Genomic DNA, 19,568 nt, shown 5'->3' with positions numbered 1-19,568 from the left:
TGTGCTGGTTTCTTTTTGTTTCTTTTTGCTTCTTTTTGTTTCTTTTTGTTTCTTTTTGCTTCTTTTTGTTTCTTTTTGCTTCTTTTTGTTTCTTTTTGTTTCTTTTTGTTTCTTTTTGTTTCTTTTTGCTTCTTTTTGCTTCTTTTTGTTTCTTTTTGCTTGTTTTTCTGCAGGATGGGATCAAACAGATTTTAGTCTTTTCTCTCTGTCCCTCTTCTCCTCTATGTTTCTCTCCTTATCTTTACTTTGTCTTTCTTTTGTCTCGTCCCAGTCCTGTCTGTTCTGAGTGTAATAACTCAAAAGTAAAACAAATCTATTACATTTAGCATAGCAAAGCCATAATGATCCCTTTGGGAAATAACTGTGGGGGCGTTTTTCTTGGCTTTCAGATTGTTCTGATTATTCTGATGGTTACAGGTCAGGACAGGCAAAAGAAAAATGGTGTCAGCTGCATGTCAGTGACACTGTGCACTTACCTCCTACTAATGACATCAATGAGATATGATACCAACCACTGCACCTGCGACACCTACAGCCTGCTCTAATGGCTCTAACAGCACATCATGATCACAGCATTGAACACATCATACATTTGGGCAGGTTTGTAGAAATGAGAGCTGCTCAGTCCAAACTGGCTGAAAGCCTCCTGTCCTGTTGGAGTCTGTGCTGTGATTGGTTCTCATGTAGTGCTCTTCTACACCACCTGAACTCTCACTTTACTCAATATTTACTGGCTGTATGAAACTCGCCTCACACAAACACTTCTTTCTGTGCTTTTTCTATCAAAGTGCTTTCTGTCTAACGCACACACATCCACAGTCCAATGCATCTAACTTTGTGTTCGTGTCCCGCCCGAGGATGTTTAGCATGCAGCCTGGAGCCGCCAGGAGTCAAACTACCAACCTCCAGGGTCTTAACAGGTGCCCGCTCGACCTCCTGAGCTGTGAGAGTGAAAGGATGAAGGTGGGACTCAGGAGCAGGAGCAGGGAGGCAGCTGCAGCCTTCATGCTGTCTGCACTGACTGAGAGACGCCTCCAGCTTCCCTTTGATCTCATCGGGTGTGTGCTCTCTGTGTGAGTATGCTGCTGTGTTACTCTGATGAGTTGCTGAGGCTGTGATGATTAAACAAGCTGTTATCATCATGAAGAATCCCCTCCACCCTCTGCACCACCTACTGGACAGTCTGACAGGTAACTTTGCTGCCTGACACTCTGCACGCATCGCCTGCATCCACCAGTGAGACAAACGTCTAAATCTAAACTCTCGTACAGAACTTAAACCCTTTGCTTTACTATTGAATTGTTCTTGTCACGTTCAGATTGTGGTGCAGTTTCAAAGTGGCACAAAAATCTGTTGGTGACTTTAAATCTTGTCAAAGCACAGAGACGCTACGAGCCCCTCACTGCTCCTCACAGAGACCAGAGGAGGGTGGATGAACTGTTGGTGTCTTTGCTGATGGGTTAGATGAGACGTCACACAGAGGGTCTGTTACAGGGATGTCAGGGGGTCCTGGTGTCCCACAGCAACCACACATGGCAGCAGGTCATGTTATTGATGGCATCATTGTGTAACTGTGTGTGAATCAGGACGTATTAAAGAGTCTCCTTTACTGTCTGAAACTGTCCAAAGCTTCCTGATCAACACTTCCTGCTGCACTTTCAGATCCTCTCTCTGCTCACAGGAGAATCAAACCACTGACCTTTGACCTCTGACTCCTCAGCGTGTTTGCTCTGCAGCTTGTAAACGATGACATAATGAAACATGTCGTTACAATAATGTCAGATGTTGGTGTCGCTGACGTTAAAGTCACAGTTGTAGATCACGAGAGCAGAAGTGTCGTGTTCAGGTGTGACGCAGCTGCTGTCATTAGATTTAAATAGAAGCGAGCGTCCAGCCAATGAGATCAGTCCTGCTCTGTGTGCTCTCTCCTGGTTGGTCTGTGGATGTTGTCATTACAGGTTATTTCAGTGCGGTTGGGGGTGTGGCGTCCTGATGGTGTTCCTCCTTCAGCTCGGCTCTGTCGGGGTCGTAGGTCCAGTGTTTGAGTTTCTGTAACTTCTTCATGTTTTTGGTGAAATGTTCCTGGTTCCTGTTACCATGACGTCTCAGTGTTGTGTCTCTGGGCTTCTTGTAGGTGACGTCTGGTTCTTTTGTCCTCCTGGTCCTCTGTGAGTTTTGTCCTTTGGTGTCCCTGTTATGAAGTCAGTCAGGTGTCTCTGTTTGGGCACCTGTGTGAGGTTAGTCTCTGTGTTATTGTGAGTCTCTGGTCTCGTGCACTTTGTGTTGTCCTGATTCTCTCCTGCTCAGAGGCGGAGCCAGACATTTGAAACACCCGGGGCTTAGCCCTAAAGGGTAGTATGCATGTGGGATTTTTTTTTTTTTTTTTTTTTGGGGGGGGGGGGGGTTAGAAATGACTGAAAGATTAATTGGCTCTGTTTTGAGTTTTGTTCAAAAAAGAATTACTTCATATAGGGAAAAATATATATCACATGTGCAGAACACCTTAAACTAGTTTTTTAATTAAGCAGCGAGGCAGAACAAGATCAGGGCTGCATCAAGACACGAAGACTAAACCCCAATTCAACCAGACCCAGAACTGATCCAGAATTAAAACAGGACTACAACAGTTCAAAATCAGGACTACTGAGGACTTAACCAAGACAGAACCAGAATCAGAACTAGATGATAGCAGCACTAAAAATCATCATAGACCTGCACTACACTTATTTTTTAATTCTACCAAAGTACAATATTTAGATTGAGAGAAGTTTATATAATTATTTAGCCTTGTTGTGCAAACAAGCTGCAGAACTTAATAAATATAGAATTTGAAAAATAACAAACCTAAAAAGAAACACTAGGTACGAGATACATGAGGACCTGTGATACGGTGATACTTTGGTAAACAACCATTTGACTAACATGTGTGTCTCACCTGCTCTTGTTCATCTCTGTTCTGTCCTCATTCTCCATCTCCCTCTCTGTTCCTCTCTCTCCCCCTCTGTTCCTCTCTCTCTCTGTTCCTCTCTCTCTCTCTCTGTTCCCCTCTCTCTCCCCCTCTGTTCCTCTCTCTCCCTCTCTCTCCCCCTCTGTTCCTCTCTCTCCCCCTCTGTTCCTCTCTCTCTCTGTTCCTCTCTCTCCCCCTCTGTTCCTCTCTCTCTCTGTTCCTCTCTCTCCCCCTCTGTTCCTCTCTCTCTCTCTCTCTGTCCCTCTCTCTCCCCCTCTGTCCCTCTCTCTCCCCCTCTGTTCCTCTCTCTCCCTCTCTGTTCCTCCCTCTCTCTCTCTGTTCCTCTCTCTCTCTCTCTCTGTCCCTCTCTCTCCCCCTCTGTCCCTCTCTCTCCCCCTCTGTTCCTCTCTCTCCCTCTCTGTTCCTCCCTCTCTCTCTCTGTTCCTCTCTCTCCCCCTCTGTTCCTCTCTCTCTCTCTCTGTTCCTCTCTCTCTCTCTCTGTTCCTCTCTCTCTCTGTTCCTCTCTCTCTCTCTCTGTTCCTCTCTCTCTCTCTCTGTTCCTCTCTCTCCCTCTTTGTGCTGACAATCATCAAATATACAGGTGAAACCAGATATTTACTCTTCAGATAAAAACACTTTTTTAATTGTAACATCAAATCAGACTAAATGTTTATTTTTTAGATAAATATAAAACATATTTGTTAACTTTAAGAGTAAAGAGAGAAACTGTCTGTATTTCTTAATTGCAAATGGCACCAAATTGTATTCAAACTGAGCCACACTTATGGAGCTCCACAGTTCTTTTTCTGGTGTTTTGGTTGAACATCTCTTGATGTTCCCATGTCACAGAAACAGGCTCTGTGTTTTGCCTTATATGCATCCACAGCTGTGCCACCAGTTTACTCACATGGACTCTACTAACCTATCAGAAGCTTCTTCAGCTCAGAATGGAGTTTTCTTATTAATTAACAATAAACTTAGTGTACATGTACTCCTAAATTTAATGAAAGTGATAAAAAATAGAAAGCTCTGTCTCTCTTTATTCTGACATTTAACTGATTCAAAAGATATTTCAATATTTATCTAAAACAAAAGTTTACTCTAAATTGATGTTGTACAGTAAAAATGTTTTATGTTTTCTCCCTAAAGTGTAAATATCTGGTTACAAATGTGAATATCCTGCTGTGTACTGAAATCCCTCTTGTTTTGCATAGAAATATACTGAACAACATACAAAGCATAATATATAAAATAACATTTACCTGAGTTTTTTCTTTGAAAGAAGCCTCTAATGTCCATTCTTATATTTCAGTACATAACTGAAACCGATTTAGTCGGGGAGGGTAAGAACTAGGGTTGCCAACCGTCCCTTAAAAAACTGAATCGTCCCGTATTTAGAAACAAAAGTACACGTCCCGTATTGAGCTAATAAGGGACGCACTTTGTCCCGTAATACAGTGAGAATCAAAAGTAGTCTATAAATGTTAATGGAATTAACACTTTGTTTGAAATCATAATTCCCAGCCCCTCTCCTGATTTGTGACCAATGAGCTGACAGCACACTTATGACAATTCGAGTATGACAATTCAGATTACTGCTCATCTCATTGGTCGAGGAAAGGTCGCTTACGGAGAAAATACCGGAAGACAACAGATGACCACAACAAGAAGCATGGCCAACAGGGGAACAAACGCCGACACTGCGGTGCAAGTCTCGGACGACAGTACACCTAAAGCTGGGCAGACACTGTGCGATTTTTTCAGTCACGTTATTCAGCTCCTGCTCAAACTGCACGATTGACTCGCAGGGGTTAGAAGTTCATAGGTCACGATGCAGGGTCTCACCGGATGATCTGATGCGACCTGAGTGCTCACACTGTGCCTCCATAACATGAAGGTTATAACAGAAAATCTGTCGCTCTCTCTCTCTGTCTTTCACTCACACAGACACACCACCACCATCAACTTTGTTAAATTTCTAATGAAAAACATGATCAGGCAGCTGTGATTGAGCAACAGTGTAGATCCAACTATTTTCACGGTTGTTGTGGTCGTGATAATTTTGTGAGGCCACATCGAAAAGGCTCGGATGAGCTTTCCAAAGTTCTACAAGTTGTGCCTCCATCGCTTGTGTCCAGATCACACGCTGCACAGCCGTGCTGCTCCGTCTTTTTCACCGACGTTTATGTGTTTGCGCGTGAGCAGTGTGAGCGGCTGTGGTGACACTCACGAGCGATTGATGATCGGGAGCTGCTCGAGGTATTAATCGCTCCTTGTTACCCCACGTATACTACACGACGCACGATGAAGGCCAAAATCGGGCCGATCACCAAATCGGTCGCACGACTCAAAAATCGTCTCAAAATGGGCCAAAAATCGCACAGTGTGAGCCCAGCATTAGAGCAGCAATGTTTGTTCCCCTCAGAGAAAGAAAAAAAGGCTGCAAAAGTACAGGGAGGAATGGGAAAAACACCTGGCTGGGAAAGTGCACGACAAACACCTATAAAGCGCACTGCACTGTGTGCCGGAGCACTTTTTCCATAGGCATGCTTCTAGTGGTGGCACATGAAGAACATGAGGGGCGTGAAAGCTCGGGGAACCCTTAACCAATTTTTTGTCCACCAGGCCATGGCAGAAGCAGATATGGTATGTAAACACTGGTTTATTTTTTAAACCCTCTGGTTAAGGTTAATATGGGCATGTGCAGTGAATATCAGCGCTATGTGGCCAGAAGTGTAATAATATAATTTATTTTGTGTAATAAACAACTGCAAGGATAGATGATTACAACAAATAGATGACTAATACATAAAAGTAATACATAGATGAATAATGATGATGAGTTAAGATGCGTAACCTTCCCTCCCCATCTCCAGCTGCCTCCCTCTTCCCGCTCCACCACAACCACCCACACATGCAGGGCCTTGGAGTAGGGGTATGTCACCAGGGTGCAGAGGAGGCTACCCCCCCCGTCCCCTTCTGGCTGCCTCTGCCTCAATTTTATCCCACAACTTAGACATTCACATTACTCACACTCTCATTACACATACATATAGGATCTTGGGGGTGGGCACGATACACGGAGTCCAAAGTACCATCAGGGTGTACACCCCACCCCTGGCATCGTTGCCCACCTCTCAATTTTAAATACACGTAGACATTGAGGGCTAGCAGGAGGGACTATGCGCTTACCTGCTGCTCTCTGGCAGGTAGCTCCATGCCCTCCTGGGTTTTAATTGCACCTTAGAACACACATGCATCAACACTACAATGAGCGGGTGGAGGGAGGTTTGGAGTCTTCTCTCACCCCCGTTCTCTGCGACCTGCTGGAGCGGGGGGGCTAGGAGGAGGAGTTGGCCGTCCGACTGCGGTCTGGAGTGTGGGGCCTCCCTGCTGCTGCGGAGTCGGGGCGGTCTGCCTCCCCCCACCGCAGGGAAAAGGGAAACACCACCTGGGTCTGGGTGCAGTTCCCCCCTCCAGGGGCGAGGGCACCTAGACCCGGTTTGTAGAGTACGCTTGGGGAGTGTGATCGTGTGTACAACGTCTCTTTATGTCTGTCTCCACGTTGGTTGAGTGTGGAGTAAGTGCATATGAGAGCATGAGGGTGGGAATGGATGTTTGTATCTGTGTGTGCCTGTATGTCTGTGTCTATATGTCAGGTTGGGTGTCAGACGCCACCTCTCTGGGGACATCTCAGGCCCTCCAAGGTTTGGAGGCCTATCCCCCCCTACCACCACTTCCCCTGCCGGTGGCGGACTCCCTCAGGTGTCGGTGCGTTGGTGGTTCTTTGTGTCCGGGGATGGGCGTCCAGGTACACACCGGCTCACTCCTTGGCGGCCGCTTATCGGGGCCTGGAGCCTGGGGCTTGCTCGGGCCACTTCGGAGGTGGGGTGCCCCCGGCCTCTCGGCCTGGGGCTCGGTCACTCAGGCGCAGCTGGCTGCCGGCGGAGCTCACGGGCGCGTCACTGCAACTCCCCCTGGCTTCTGCTCCGCGGCTGCTGAGTGAGCCCTCATCTGGGACTCTCCTCAGCTCTTTCTGGGACAGTGGCGCGGCTGCCCCTCTGTTGGTCTTCCTTGGTCTCTTGTGTTCTGGGGGCCTCTGGATGTCTGGAGTTTTGATCTCCTCCATACCTGCTTCACGCCCTGGAGGACGGGGCTGTGGCCCCCCCACACCCTCTAGCAGATCATTACATGAAGGAACCTTTTAAAAACAAGCGCGTCCATGCTCACAGGTGTACACACGGGTGATCACACCCACAAACTACACCCCTTTTTGGCTCCTACCTCAAAGCACACTGTGTTCTGTTGATCTTATGTGCTGCACAATAATGTTTAACATTTAGTATTTACTGTCATATTCCCATATATCATTGTGATGCTGTTTATTCTATTACTCTTGTTCTCTTCTGCTTGCTTTCTTTTTTCTTTCTCAGCAGGTGATCCAGGTGATTGATATATGCATTTTTTTTCTCTGCCCGTTCTTTTGGTTTTTGTCTTTTGCCCTTCTCCCCCGTCCCTCTTCTCAGCTGTTTCTCTTTCCCTCTTTCTTTCTCCCCTTCTTTCCCCCAGTCAAGTCTGTCCCGTATTCAGCAAGTGAAAATAAAATAAACAATAAAAGGTGAATCAAATGGACCATTACGGCAAGGCTGGGATGGTCAGTTTGGTAAAGTAAATCCGTTGGGCATCTTTCTTTGCCTTTAGACAATAATTCTGATGCAAAAGAGCCAAACGGGACAGGCAAAAAAAAAAAAAAAAAAAGATGCGTAATCATGGGAACAAGTGGGTTTACAAACAGGAGCAGCTGCTTAGCTTTAGAAAAGCTGAAATAATACCTCAACTGAAGCCAATTGTACTAAATGCACTAAATGTGCACTGTTACAAGAATATTTTTGTTCTATTGCTTTCTATTAATTTATATAATTTTAAGTTAAGCAGGACAGAGTTCTTTTAAAGAAAGATTTACTTATATTCTCAAAAGTTAAGCATGACAGGCTTCTGTTTAAGGAAGAGACCTGTGTTACTGTGTTAATGTTGTCATTTTGAGCTAAAAATAAATGGCTAAATGATCATTTGTTTCCCATATGGTCATATCACAAAGAATATGCATCTGCTTAAATCAAATTCAAGTCAAATGGTTAAAAAATAATTTCACACACACAAAAAAAGAGCTACCACACTGGGAAGGGTGAAGACAACTGGGTTGCCCGGCCCTGGCCACGAGGTGTCCCTTATTTATTTTTCAGGGAGTTGGCAACCCTAGTAAGAACTGAAAATATGAAATAAACACACGTAACCTAAGACTCTCTAAAAAAAAATAGCATTTGTTGGCTTTTCATTTCGCCATTTGTTGATTCACTTGAAGAGCGAGTAACGTAATATTGGTCAAGTGATCAGTTTGATATCAATCTTTCGTGATTCACCGTCATATTTACATTATTTGTACAGTACGAATGATTTGCTTTGGTACCTGGTCAAACTTCAGCTCTCCTTAGTATGGCTGGCTCCGTTTCTCCAACAGCGCACTCACTGCTGGCAGCAGCTGCCCCGCCCCCTCGCTCAGTCGCTTAGTGCCTGAGCTCGGATCATACCAATATCAGGGGGGATTCACGCACAGTCGTAAATTCCCACAGTGTGCACTATGTGCTTCGAATATTGTGTGTACTTTTTGTTTTATGCAGTTGTCAGCCAGGCATCTAACTATGAAAAAATTACACTCCAAAAGACCCCGGGCTTCTGACAAAACAACCCGGGCTTAAGCCCAGTAAGCCACCCCCACGCTCCGCCCCTGCTCCTGCTGTGTGTTTATTGTCTCCTGTTGTTCATTTCATGCTTCACACTCATGCTGTGTGATCTCTCACACAGCATGAGTGTGCTCTGTGTTTCTGTTACACGTCCCTAGTTTCTTCATTTAGTGCATGTTGTTGTATTGAGACTAGTTTCAGTTTATCAGGCAGTCGCATTCATGTTTCCACACTTTCATTCATTCATTCACCTCAAAAATGAATTGGAGATTACTGATGGATGAGTGAACAGATCAGAGACTCTGTAGAGTTTAACGTTTTTAACCTTTCGAGTCATCGAGAGGCTCCATCAGCTCAGTGGTGAGGTTGTTGTCAAAGCCCTCAAAGCCCTTTTAACCAATAGAGCTCATCCAGGTCTTTAACAGAAGCTGCAGGTTAACTCTACAGATCCAACAGCAGCGTGATAAAGAACGATACATTCGTTCAGACTACAATAAACACATTCAGTTACAGAGTCACAGGTAAGGGTCTCATACTGTGATGTAGTGCAGGAACTTTTATATTTACAGTAAAGTAGAAATGAAGCTGGTTAAAGACAAAGTCAGGCTGACATTGTGTGAGAGAGGAGTGCAGACTGCATTAATAACTAACATGTACACTATAAACACAACTGCATGAAGGTGAAATACAAACCATGTTTGGGCTCTTGTGGCTCACAGGTGAGTTCAGGCTGAAGACTCGTCATCCAGACTGATGGAGAGCAGCAGGAAGCACTTCCTGAAGTAGCACTAAAGCTTGTGAATGAATTGTTTCACAGCACGTGCAGTCCCATTAAGAGATTAAAGACAAATAAAAGACTTTAAACGAGCCTCACATGTACAGGCAGGGAGTGGAGTGAAATTAAAATGGGCTAATGTGCTCAGACTTGTTGCAGTTAAAGACGTGCTGCAGCACAAGCTGCAGACTCATAATGGATGCATCAGTAACCCCACAATAAAGTGCGTTACAACAATCCAGCCTAGATGCAACAAAAGCTGTTTGCATCAAACAGGAAGTCGCCCCGTGTCTTTTATTGCTAGGAAGGAAGCTTTTTATGCAAGAAGGGAGCAAGAAGGTGAGATGTTGAGGGGATCCTCACATGCATTATTCTCTCTCATGGACAAAATGATTCAAAGCTGTCCAGAGAGACGAATCCCCGATGCTGCTAGAATGCTTCCTGATCAATTAGCTGAAGGTGCTGATGGACACTTTCATCTTCTTCCCGTGCTAAACCACCATGCTTAAAAGTGTTTGAGTTCACTGAAGGCTCAGCGTGAGCAACATGTTGTGAGGAAGTCTGTTGTTGCGTGTTGTCTTCACTGATCTCTGATGTATGTAAGGCTCTGGTCTCCTTCTCTGTGGTCCTCTGATGCTGTGTTGAAGCTCTGACAGCCTGAGGTTACTTTGCACAGACTGTTCATGTCTTTATCACAGAGCAAACTCCAGCAGAGTCAGCAGATCCTCATCTCCCCACCACACGTTTCTGTGGTGATGCTTGAGTCAGAGTTGGTACATTTTCAGTCAGCGAGGAGGAAAATCCTCTCAGTGGTTCCTACTGAATAATGTTCAAGAGAAAAGGTTTCATTAAAGTCAGAGTTGTGATTTTCCGTGTGTAATGTTGCTGCTACGGCGATTTCCTCCACCCAAACTGAAAGCAGCTGAGTGCAGAGGCAGGAAGATGAAAGCATCACTGATGAACTTTAGTTACACGCAGTAAGAACATGACTGTGACTGTAATCTGATTACTGAATGGATTAGAGTATCAAGGACAAGCCTGAATTCTGTCTTTGTGCTCATTGTTGCTCTCAAACTGTGAAACACCGTCAGCTGACAGAAGAAAAACTACACCTGCCAGTGTACACATTCATTTACTGTAATGATCATCCCTGACTGTCGTCCATCACCGTGTGTTGGTGATAAAGTTTATTTATAAATCTCCTAACTCACACGAGTGTTTACTGCATGTTTCAACAGCTTTAACTTTATTCATATATATTATTAATATCAGCCTCCTTTCATGTCTCGTGGACCGAACTGTTCAAACAACGTGGGACAAAAAGGCTTCAACTTTTTTCACAAGTCATGATTTTGGGTTATTCTGGAAGCATTTTGACTGAATTTACAGGTAATATATTGATTAGAGTTCATTTATTCTTTCGGTGTTGTTGTCTCTGTTTCCTGGGGGAGGACGTGCTGGATTACATCTCTCGGGTGGACTGGTGGTGTTGGGAAGACGGAGGTCTGGGCTTCTCTACTTAGAGCACACGAGCAGATAATTGGAAGAAGAAGAATCAGGAAGTTGAAATTCTGACTTTGTTTTTTCAATGGTAGAAAAGATGTTTCAGTCTTCTTTTGTCCTTTCCCCTCACACACTTAGATTGCTCCTCAGAGGCAGGGCCGTGCAGAGACGTTTGAAGGGGCTCAAAGTTAAAAAACCAGGCTGGAGAACAACAACACATTCATCAAGAACCTCATATGGAAGCACATCATGTTACATCACTGTGATCATGTGGGGACGATGCAGAGCCTGATGGGTACAATGTTGCTGTCGGTCTGAGACATTACAGAGTCCACAGGAGAGATGGGAGCTGATTAAACACGTGTTATGAGATAATAATAAAATGACAGTGCTTGGAAACACAAGGCAACAAAACTGTGAGAAATCAACTCTGCCTGTGAATCACTGTCTGACTCTCTTCCTCCTTCCATCTTCTCTCCACGTGCTGCCCATCTGAGAACACTTTGCTATTGTATTGATCTGTTACTTAAGTATCCACACATGACACCTTTACACCTGATCCATAATAAAGTGATGATAGAAAATATTATAGAAACAGAGCCCTGCAGCTTACTGTGAAACTAAAGATGTTCCCTAAAATGGTGCACAGACAACAACAACAACAACAATCTTTATTTATAGAGCACGTTTAAAAGCCTTGGGCATACCAAAGTGCTTTACATAAAACAATAAAAGGTTAAAAAAAGGAGCTTATCAGAGCACACTGGGATGTGATGGAGCTGTTGTGCAGTTGCTCCTCAGAGGCAGGGCCGTGCAGAGACGTTTGAAGGGGCTCAAACCTACAGACCCCTGCCTGCTGTACCCAGTGAGCTGGCAGCTGACGAGCATCACACAGGTGATGTTTGTCGCATTGTTGCACACACAGCACGCTCGTCTGTTTCAACTCATCAGTTGCCACAAAACAGCTGAACGTGTCCATAATAAGCTGACACTGCTGTGTGTTACAGGCTACAGTGTGCGCTGTTCACCTGCTTACTGGTTTCCTTTGCATCAGTCTGTCTCCCAGTTTGTGTTTCTCCTACAGCTCTGCACCACCCATGTGGCTCTTTGTGAGCTCGTTCCCACCTCGTAACCAGTGCACTCTGCCGTTAAGAGCGATCATTGGTTAATGGTAGTCATGTGACTGCTTCGAGCCAGCTCATTTTATTTAACAAATTGTGATTAATAGTTAAATATTATTGTTGAGGGGCACAGACAGGACTCCACACACACATGAAAAGAAAAAACCCTCAAGAAAAGGCCACTGGTGGGACCCATAAAGAAGCGCTCAAGCCCCTCCCACCCCCCATGCCTGCTTAGATATGCCAGATGTTCTGATGTGCTGATGAATTTGAAGTGATTTAGTTTGAGGAACTGATCTGGAATTGCTCTAAAGATTTTCAGTGTTTGTTTGCAGCCTGGTGAGCCTCTGTTTTCATACCCGTCATGTTGCTGACGCGATGCCAGATGATGTTTCTGCAGCTCTTTATTTTTATTCATATAAAACATGGAGTTTGTTGTCATGTTTGCCTTTTGCTGCCAGCAGGTTCAAATCAGCCTTTTTTAATATTTTCTCAGTTTAAACATTTGATGTTTTTTCTCAGTCGTCTTGAGATTTTGTTTCATTTCTGAGATCATCACATTCTTTCAGTCCCATGATCCACAGACAGGACAGACTCAAAGACATCAAACTCATGTTTGGATCTGTGTTCGTTCATTATCTGATGCTCGTCAGCTGCAGAAATCCTCTCAGGAAAAGAGTTTCAGCTTTTCTTCAGGGTCACAGTGATGCGTTCAGGAACACCTGTGAAACACAGCAAACTGAGTTCTGCTTCTCTCAGTGGGATGCTCGAGTGTTTGGGTCCCTCTGTGGTTCGCTTTGCTGGCCTCTAGTGGCCACGAGGTGAACTCATCATGTTGGTGTCAGCTGTATTTGACAGCAGCCACCAGTCTGCAGTTCTGTATTTGAACCTTTGAATCTCCACAAGTGCAGATATGAAACACAGCTGGGAATGATTCTTTTTGTGTATGTGGACGTAGTCTGTGGGTGGCAGTAATGGGGGTGCCCCACCTTTTCCCCTATGACAGCCTCCCCCACTTAACCCTGAGCTGGACAAAGAGAAAACGACGTCTTGTATTTGGCAGCTGTTACATCAGACACTGTTGACTGAACAGGTTTCCTGACAAACTCATTTTTATTTTGCTCTGAGACATTTTCACTCACACAGCCAAGGGCGCAGATTTGGCACGGACGGAAGGGACGTGTCCCCACCAATAATTTGATCTGTTCGAGTAAAGAAAAACAACCCGATAGAAAGAAAAAAAACGATCTCCCAGCGGTGCAGAAAGGGTTAAATTACATTCTTTACTGGAGTGCTACGTCATGTGACAAATATGGCCAATGTGATTGGCTGAGCCTTTCAGGGAGCTCTGTTTAGTTTTAGCAGCGGCAAGCCTGCGCTGTGAGGAGGAGAGGAGGATGGCAGCAAAGAGAAAGAACCTGGATATAAGAAAGTATTTTTGAAAGAAACCTGTAAGTCACAAACTCAAGCTCACTCATAAAATGTGTCCGTCATAGTAACGTTACAGGCTATGCTAGGCTTTGGCCCACATCAGTCTAAAACTGTATGTAACCATGAATAACGTGTTTGGGAAGCTAACTGCACAACAGGCAGCACTGTTAGTTCTCTCAGTCTCAGAGCAGCATTTCTAATTTTGATTGAAACTGTCAGAGGAAACGGAGCCTCGAGCAGCCCGGATATTAGTTTACAGAGGCTGTTAGAATTATATGTCTAACATTAAAATGTTGGTGACACAATAATTTCATCCTAATGGCACTGATATATTCATAGGGTTAATTTTTGAGACAAAATATCATGAGGTAGTCACGATTTTGCAAATATTCCACCTTGTAGTGCAGTTTGCACAAATTGTTGTAAAAACGCACTCAGCCTACAAACATTACTGACGAGTCAAGATCTGCACAAAGTGACAGAAACACTGAAGCAGCTCCACATTTTATTCTTATTGTCATGTTTGTCCTGTTTGTCAGGTGACAGAACCAACACAAAGCTCAGAGAGCAATGGTGACACAAGGTCACAGGTGGAATTGGATGATGACTTGTTGGTTCATTGTTGTATTTGAAGCACATGTGTGACTGCATGTATGTGGAGTGCCTCACTGTTATTGATCAGGTGACAGAGGCAGCTCTGCCATGTTGTAGCTCGGAGGTGAAGAGGCGAGGTCACAGGTGACTGACTGATGATGTGGTGCTGTAGATTAACTAGTATTTATTATCATGACAATTATCAGGCTGCTTTTAGTCATCCCAGTATCCTCAGTTGAGGCTGAAAGAAGCTTCAGTGCTCTCAGAAGACTAAAAACATGGCTAAGGTCAACAATGACTCGAATGAGATTAAACAATGCTGCTGTGTGTCCACCAGGAGAGACTGGACAGTATAGATGGAAAACCAATATGCCAGCAGTTTATCTCAGTTAACGAGAAGAGCAGGCCTGTGTTTGGCTCCTTCACATAGTGGACATTGAGTTGTTGTGTGGGACACCAGTAGTATTAATGTCTGTTGCTGTAACAGTAGCTCATGCTTAGAATAGAAAATCCCAACTCATTGATCTGATCGGGGCAATAGTGTGGCTAAAATATTGCATAATTTTGCTGACAGATCTTTTACTTTGTGGTAATCTTAGATGGACATAAACCACCAGGTCATTCAGTGCTAATGTATCAGAGATGTTCAAATCAAATCAAAATTTATTTATATAGCACATATTAAAACAACAGTGTTGACCATAGTGCTTCACAGTCAGTAAAAGCATGAGACAGTTAAAAAAAACAATAAAAGAGGACAACAAACAATAGGTAACAACACAACAAGCTAAAACAGCCAACTAGACAGAATCAAAAGCCAAAGTAAAAAAATAAGTTTTAAGACGTGATTTAAAAGACTGGATAGACTCGGCTGTGCGAATATAAACAGGGAGGTTATTCCAGAGTCTGGGTGCCACGGATGCAAAGGCCCGGTCACCTCTCGACTTCATTCGAGACCTAGGTTGTGCTAGGAGCCTGTGATTGGACGATCTAAGTGCTCTGTTGGGATTGTATAAGTGGAGTAGTTCAGAGAGATAGCTGGGCGCTAAATTATTCAGAATATTAAAAGTGAACAAAAGAATATTAAAATCTATACGATATTTAACAGGGAGCCAATGTAGTTTGGCTAAAATTGGAGTTATGTGTTCATGGATTCTCGTACCTGTTAAAAGGAGAAGGGTCTGGCTGCAGCCACTGTGGAGCTCCACAGTAACCGGATACACGTGACCTCCACACTAACCGGAAACACGTGACCTCCACAGTAGCCGTAAACACGCATGGATACCGTGGAAGTCTTGCAAGTTGATCGCAAAGGTTGGGACAGAGTCTTTCTTAAATAAATTTGCCGTTAGTGATTTCATAATTCTAGGAATCGTCTAGTTTTCGTACAATGATCATGTTGCCACTTTTTTTGCGTTACAACAACATTCCTTCTTGTTTTAATGTTTTTTCATCGTGCTCCATGGCAGAGAAACACACAGATCAATATCTCATTGTCGGCACTGGGTCAAGCTGTCGTAGGTAAGTACATGCATTGTCTCATGACCAGAACGCTACCATTGTTTACATGTTAGATTTGTTCCTATCTGTGTGTGTATATTCTTTTCTTTGTGTACCTAGCCCCACAGGTGTGCAATAAACCCAGAGAAATCACTGAAACGGTGTTGAACCCAGCACCTTCAATGTCTGGTGACACTGGTAAAATTTCTTATTTTGAATAGTGATTGTCATATATAGGTGAAATAATAATCTTGCATTCATTATCTTGTTGTAGTTGATGGCTCATAAACGAATTTGTTACATGCTGTTTCAAATGAATTTCCTTCTATAGATAGTGCTTATTTTTCTTGCATTTGTATGTATTTAATGTGCATTCTATGTAGTGTTTTGTCTGAAACCTGTTAAAATCCCTATAGGACCTCAGGAAAGAGTTGACAACAAGAAAGCCAATAGAAGGTCTCAACAGATGCAACTTTTCCTGACCTGTGTGGACCACCGTGCGAACTCTGACAAAGCCTGAGAACATTTTGGCCAGCCGTTCATCATGGTGTTTTGTACCGCACCCTGGCCAACAACAGCTTGTATGTTAAAGTTTTCAGATGTTGCAAAGTGCAACTTTTAGTGCTTATCTGATTTGGTCATCCACAGTCTATGACACCTCTCTGTTTTTTTAGCTCAACTATGTTCTGGACATCAGCAGACCCAAAGATGAGCTGATTGTTGAAACGTCTTCTGGATGCCTCATGCGGGCAGATTTTTGGACACTGGGTTTAAACAAACAAATGGAATCGACTGTAAGTATTATTTTTTCTATGAATATGAAATAATAAAGTGTACATTCATTTTTTTCATGATTTTTTCTGTTTCAGATTGGAAATGGCTGTTTTGAGCTTATCACTAAAATTGTCCAGTCAAAGGTACTGTATGTTGTATATGATGATTGTCAAGCTTTAATTTAGAGAGTTGTTGTTTTAAATGTTTTTGTTTACATTCTAGGGGATAAGCATTTACATAGAAAATCTGTATGTCACCCGGACTTGGCTTGCACCCTATGGCTGTGATCCATTGCAGTCCTTTCCTGTAAGTGTACCGTCCTTTAAAGAAACAAGCAAGTAATCAAAATGATTTTTTTTTATAACTTTGGTGAGAGTTCATATACAGGATACTTAAAAAACAATTCTGTTTCAGACTGATGCTCAGAGGATGGACATCATAGTTCTCCCTCTCTGGACCCCTGGTCATTTCCAGTTGTGTGTAAGTCTTGTTTTTTGACACGTACAAACTGTTAGAATTTTGCTATGTGTCTGAGATGTATTCAAGCTTTTATGACGCAGTTTCAAAAGTCTTTGATTGTGATCGCTTGCAATGACATTGTTTTCAGGTTTGAAGTCATGGCTAACTGTCTTTTAGGTACTGAAGCCACCTCAAAGAGAAATCCTCTTTCTTGACCCAATAAACACCAAGGCAGGATTTGGTGGCCAACAATATGTTTCACTTTTGAGGTCACATTTTTATAAGCATTTTTGGTTTGTTCCGGAGTTTTCAGGAACCTGTTCAGTGTTCCAGGTTAAGTGCATCCCAGATCATGTTCTGCTGATCTTGAGTGTTCACACATACAGTACACTCACATGCTTTTTTTATAAACTATATCAGCAAGTTTCTGTGTGGAGTTTGCATGTTCTCCCCGTGTTTGCGTGGGTTCTCTCCGGGTACTCCGGCTTCCTCCCACCGTCCAAAGACATGCAGCTTGTGGGGATAGGTTAATTGGATAATCCAAATTGCCACTAGGTGTGAATGTGCGAGTGAATGTGAGTGTGAATGGTTGTCTGTCCCTGTGTGTTGGCCCTGCGACAGACTGGTGACCTGTCCAGTCTGTCGCCCTATGACAGCTGGGATAGGCTCCAGCGACCCTGAAAAGGAGAAGCGGAAGCGAATGGATGGATGGACGGATATATCAGCATGATGCTTCAACATTTTATTCTATTTCTCATCTTCACATTATGATCAAGTCAGTGATGCTGTCTTTAGATGACTTTCAGACATAAATAGGGTCTTCAAATGTTCTAGTTTAACATAAAAGACCATTAAAAATGAGTTTATAAAACATGCCAACCTTAACTTAAAGCTGTAAATGCTTTATTTTGACCAACTGTGAGCATGTGACTGTACTTTTTCATTTTGTTATGCTGTTTTGTTGAGGTCGTGTTCCTAAGGCCTGTAGTTACAGTTGGTGCTATTAGCAATAAACATTTCACACCCATCATCATGACATCTGTTAACTTGTGAATGTAACTGTCTTTAAAAAAAGGAATCTTGCAGTGAAGATCATTCCCAGGCAGTGGTCAGAAAAAAAGAGCTTTGACTTGAAGGTATGTGCTAGTTTAAGTGTATGGTGAATGATATGAATTACACTAGTCTTCTTTTAAGGGATTTTATTAACGAGCCTTTATTTTCAATGTAATACAGGGTTTTCCAAGCCAAGACTATGGAGTTGACTGTGGGATCTTCATGCTGATGGTAATTTTTCTCTTCTCTTCTTGAGATTCATACAGAAGCTAATTTAAGCTTCTAAAAAAAGGACATTTTTATTTTTTCTTCCAAATAGTCTGCTCTGTACGTGGCACTGGATGCTTGATTTGACTATACTGTAGTAAGTATTCTATTTACTTTCACAGCAATGGAGTCTTGAATCTTTTGAAAGTTGTTAAATATGTTTCATATTAATATTTTACAGTCAGACATGCCCTACTTGTGTAAATGGTGGTGCTTGCTGTTGATGGAGAACTTTGATCTCAGGAGGTATTTATATTTTGACTTCTGTTTTATGTTGTGTCAAAGTTTACACACCTTAACAATATCAACAATTTCTGTTAAGCTCTGGCAAGCTATTTGCACACTGGAGAGAGGAAGCCAAAGCTGTGCTTGAAGGACAACACGTGCCCATGTCAGACTGAAAAAGTTCCAGGAAGTCAGTCAGGTCAGTATTCACTTTAAACAGTAATTACATGGTTAGTGACATTTGAATAACTGTTAAAAAACTGTTGTGCAACAGAGAAATAACTATGTTTTCATCCCCGTTTGCCTGACACAGGAGCCAGCAGTTGTTGAAGATCTGCGTCCTGCTGTGCAGTGGGCTGTCCAAAATAAGGCACTTTTCCGTGGACATGTAACAATGCCCAAATATCTGTCCTTAAATCAAGGGGACCAGCAGAGGGTCTTAAGAGACATGTCAGAGGAAGAAGACACTGGAGCAAGGGACTTGTTCCTCTTTGTTTTTCAGTTTGCAAAGGACATGGAGCTCTTTTTGAAAGCATGTGCTGATGAGCAGGGGCTAAGGGTCAGTGCTATGTTTGACATGTAATGGACAAATGAAGGCACTGGCTGTGTTTGTTTGTTTAATATGTCGTTGTTTTTTGTTTTGTTTTTTGCACAGTACAAAATTCCAATTAAACTTATTTCAAAATGTTGTTCACTTGATTCTGTGTCCATACTTATAATAAAGGATTACAGTGTAACAGCATTAAATGTAAATGTAACAGCATTTTTTTTAAACTTGTATTTTCAAAATAAAAAGCTTATTGTTGATATTAACAGTAAAGAATTGCAATCAATAATATTTTTATACATTTTAAACATTAACACTCTGGGCTCTATCCTGGCCATCTGTGGACACTTCACTTATTCTTTTTTTTGACTACTGCACTGCAGTGGACCAAAACAATGACACGGGTTTGATCTTAAGGATCTAATAGTTGTGTGTGTTGTGCATGACATTGCCACACAAATATGTATTTGCAAGATAGAGTAGAATAAATATTACACAGGCTGCAGTGAATCTCTGTTGATACAGACTATTGAGCTTTGAGTTTCCCAGTCAAACTTAGCTTTGAAGCACATGCTAAAAACACTTTTACTCTTGTACATTTCATAACAAGACACCATAGCCGAAATATTAA

At 42.9% G+C, this 19,568-nt stretch overlaps 1 protein-coding gene and 1 long non-coding RNA gene across 2 annotated transcripts; both read left to right on the top strand.

The window, feature by feature from the left end:
• Positions 1–14,991: 14,991 nt before the first annotated feature.
• LOC147333533 (uncharacterized) lies at positions 14,992–15,963 on the top strand. Its single transcript, XR_015128391.1, has 3 exons — positions 14,992–15,426; positions 15,582–15,633; positions 15,733–15,963. It is a non-coding gene; the product is annotated as an uncharacterized LOC147333533 (long non-coding RNA).
• A 26-nt stretch (positions 15,964–15,989) lies between these two features.
• On the top strand, positions 15,990–19,190 carry LOC147333532 (uncharacterized). Its single transcript, XM_086285802.1, has 12 exons — positions 15,990–15,994; positions 16,148–16,193; positions 16,287–16,406; positions 16,482–16,529; positions 16,609–16,692; positions 16,801–16,866; positions 17,921–17,981; positions 18,079–18,129; positions 18,218–18,262; positions 18,347–18,411; positions 18,488–18,589; positions 18,704–19,190. The coding sequence occupies exons 1-7, from the start codon at positions 15,990–15,992 to the stop codon at positions 17,972–17,974; spliced, it is 423 nt and encodes a 140-aa protein (XP_086141928.1). The 3' UTR covers positions 17,975–17,981; positions 18,079–18,129; positions 18,218–18,262; positions 18,347–18,411; positions 18,488–18,589; positions 18,704–19,190.
• The last annotated feature ends 378 nt before the right edge of the window (positions 19,191–19,568 follow it).

Source organism: Aulonocara sp. 'chitande type north' Nkhata Bay, linkage group LG3 (genome assembly GCF_057382095.1).
Source record: "Aulonocara sp. 'chitande type north' Nkhata Bay isolate Kocher_YH1m ecotype deep benthic linkage group LG3, A_spYH_male_GT1.1, whole genome shotgun sequence".
In the NCBI taxonomy this organism is placed as follows: Eukaryota; Metazoa; Chordata; class Actinopteri; order Cichliformes; family Cichlidae; genus Aulonocara; species Aulonocara sp. 'chitande type north' Nkhata Bay.
Note: the sequence above shows the minus strand (reverse complement) of the source record. Positions and strands in the feature narration are given on the sequence as shown.

Bases quoted from the DNA above. Each gene is read 5' to 3' on its own strand.
- LOC147333532 (XM_086285802.1), top strand. The intron at 16,530-16,608 runs GTACTGTATGTT...TTTACATTCTAG, and splicing joins CTAAAATTGTCCAGTCAAAG to GGGATAAGCATTTACATAGA. The intron at 16,693-16,800 runs GTAAGTGTACCG...ATTCTGTTTCAG, and splicing joins ATCCATTGCAGTCCTTTCCT to ACTGATGCTCAGAGGATGGA.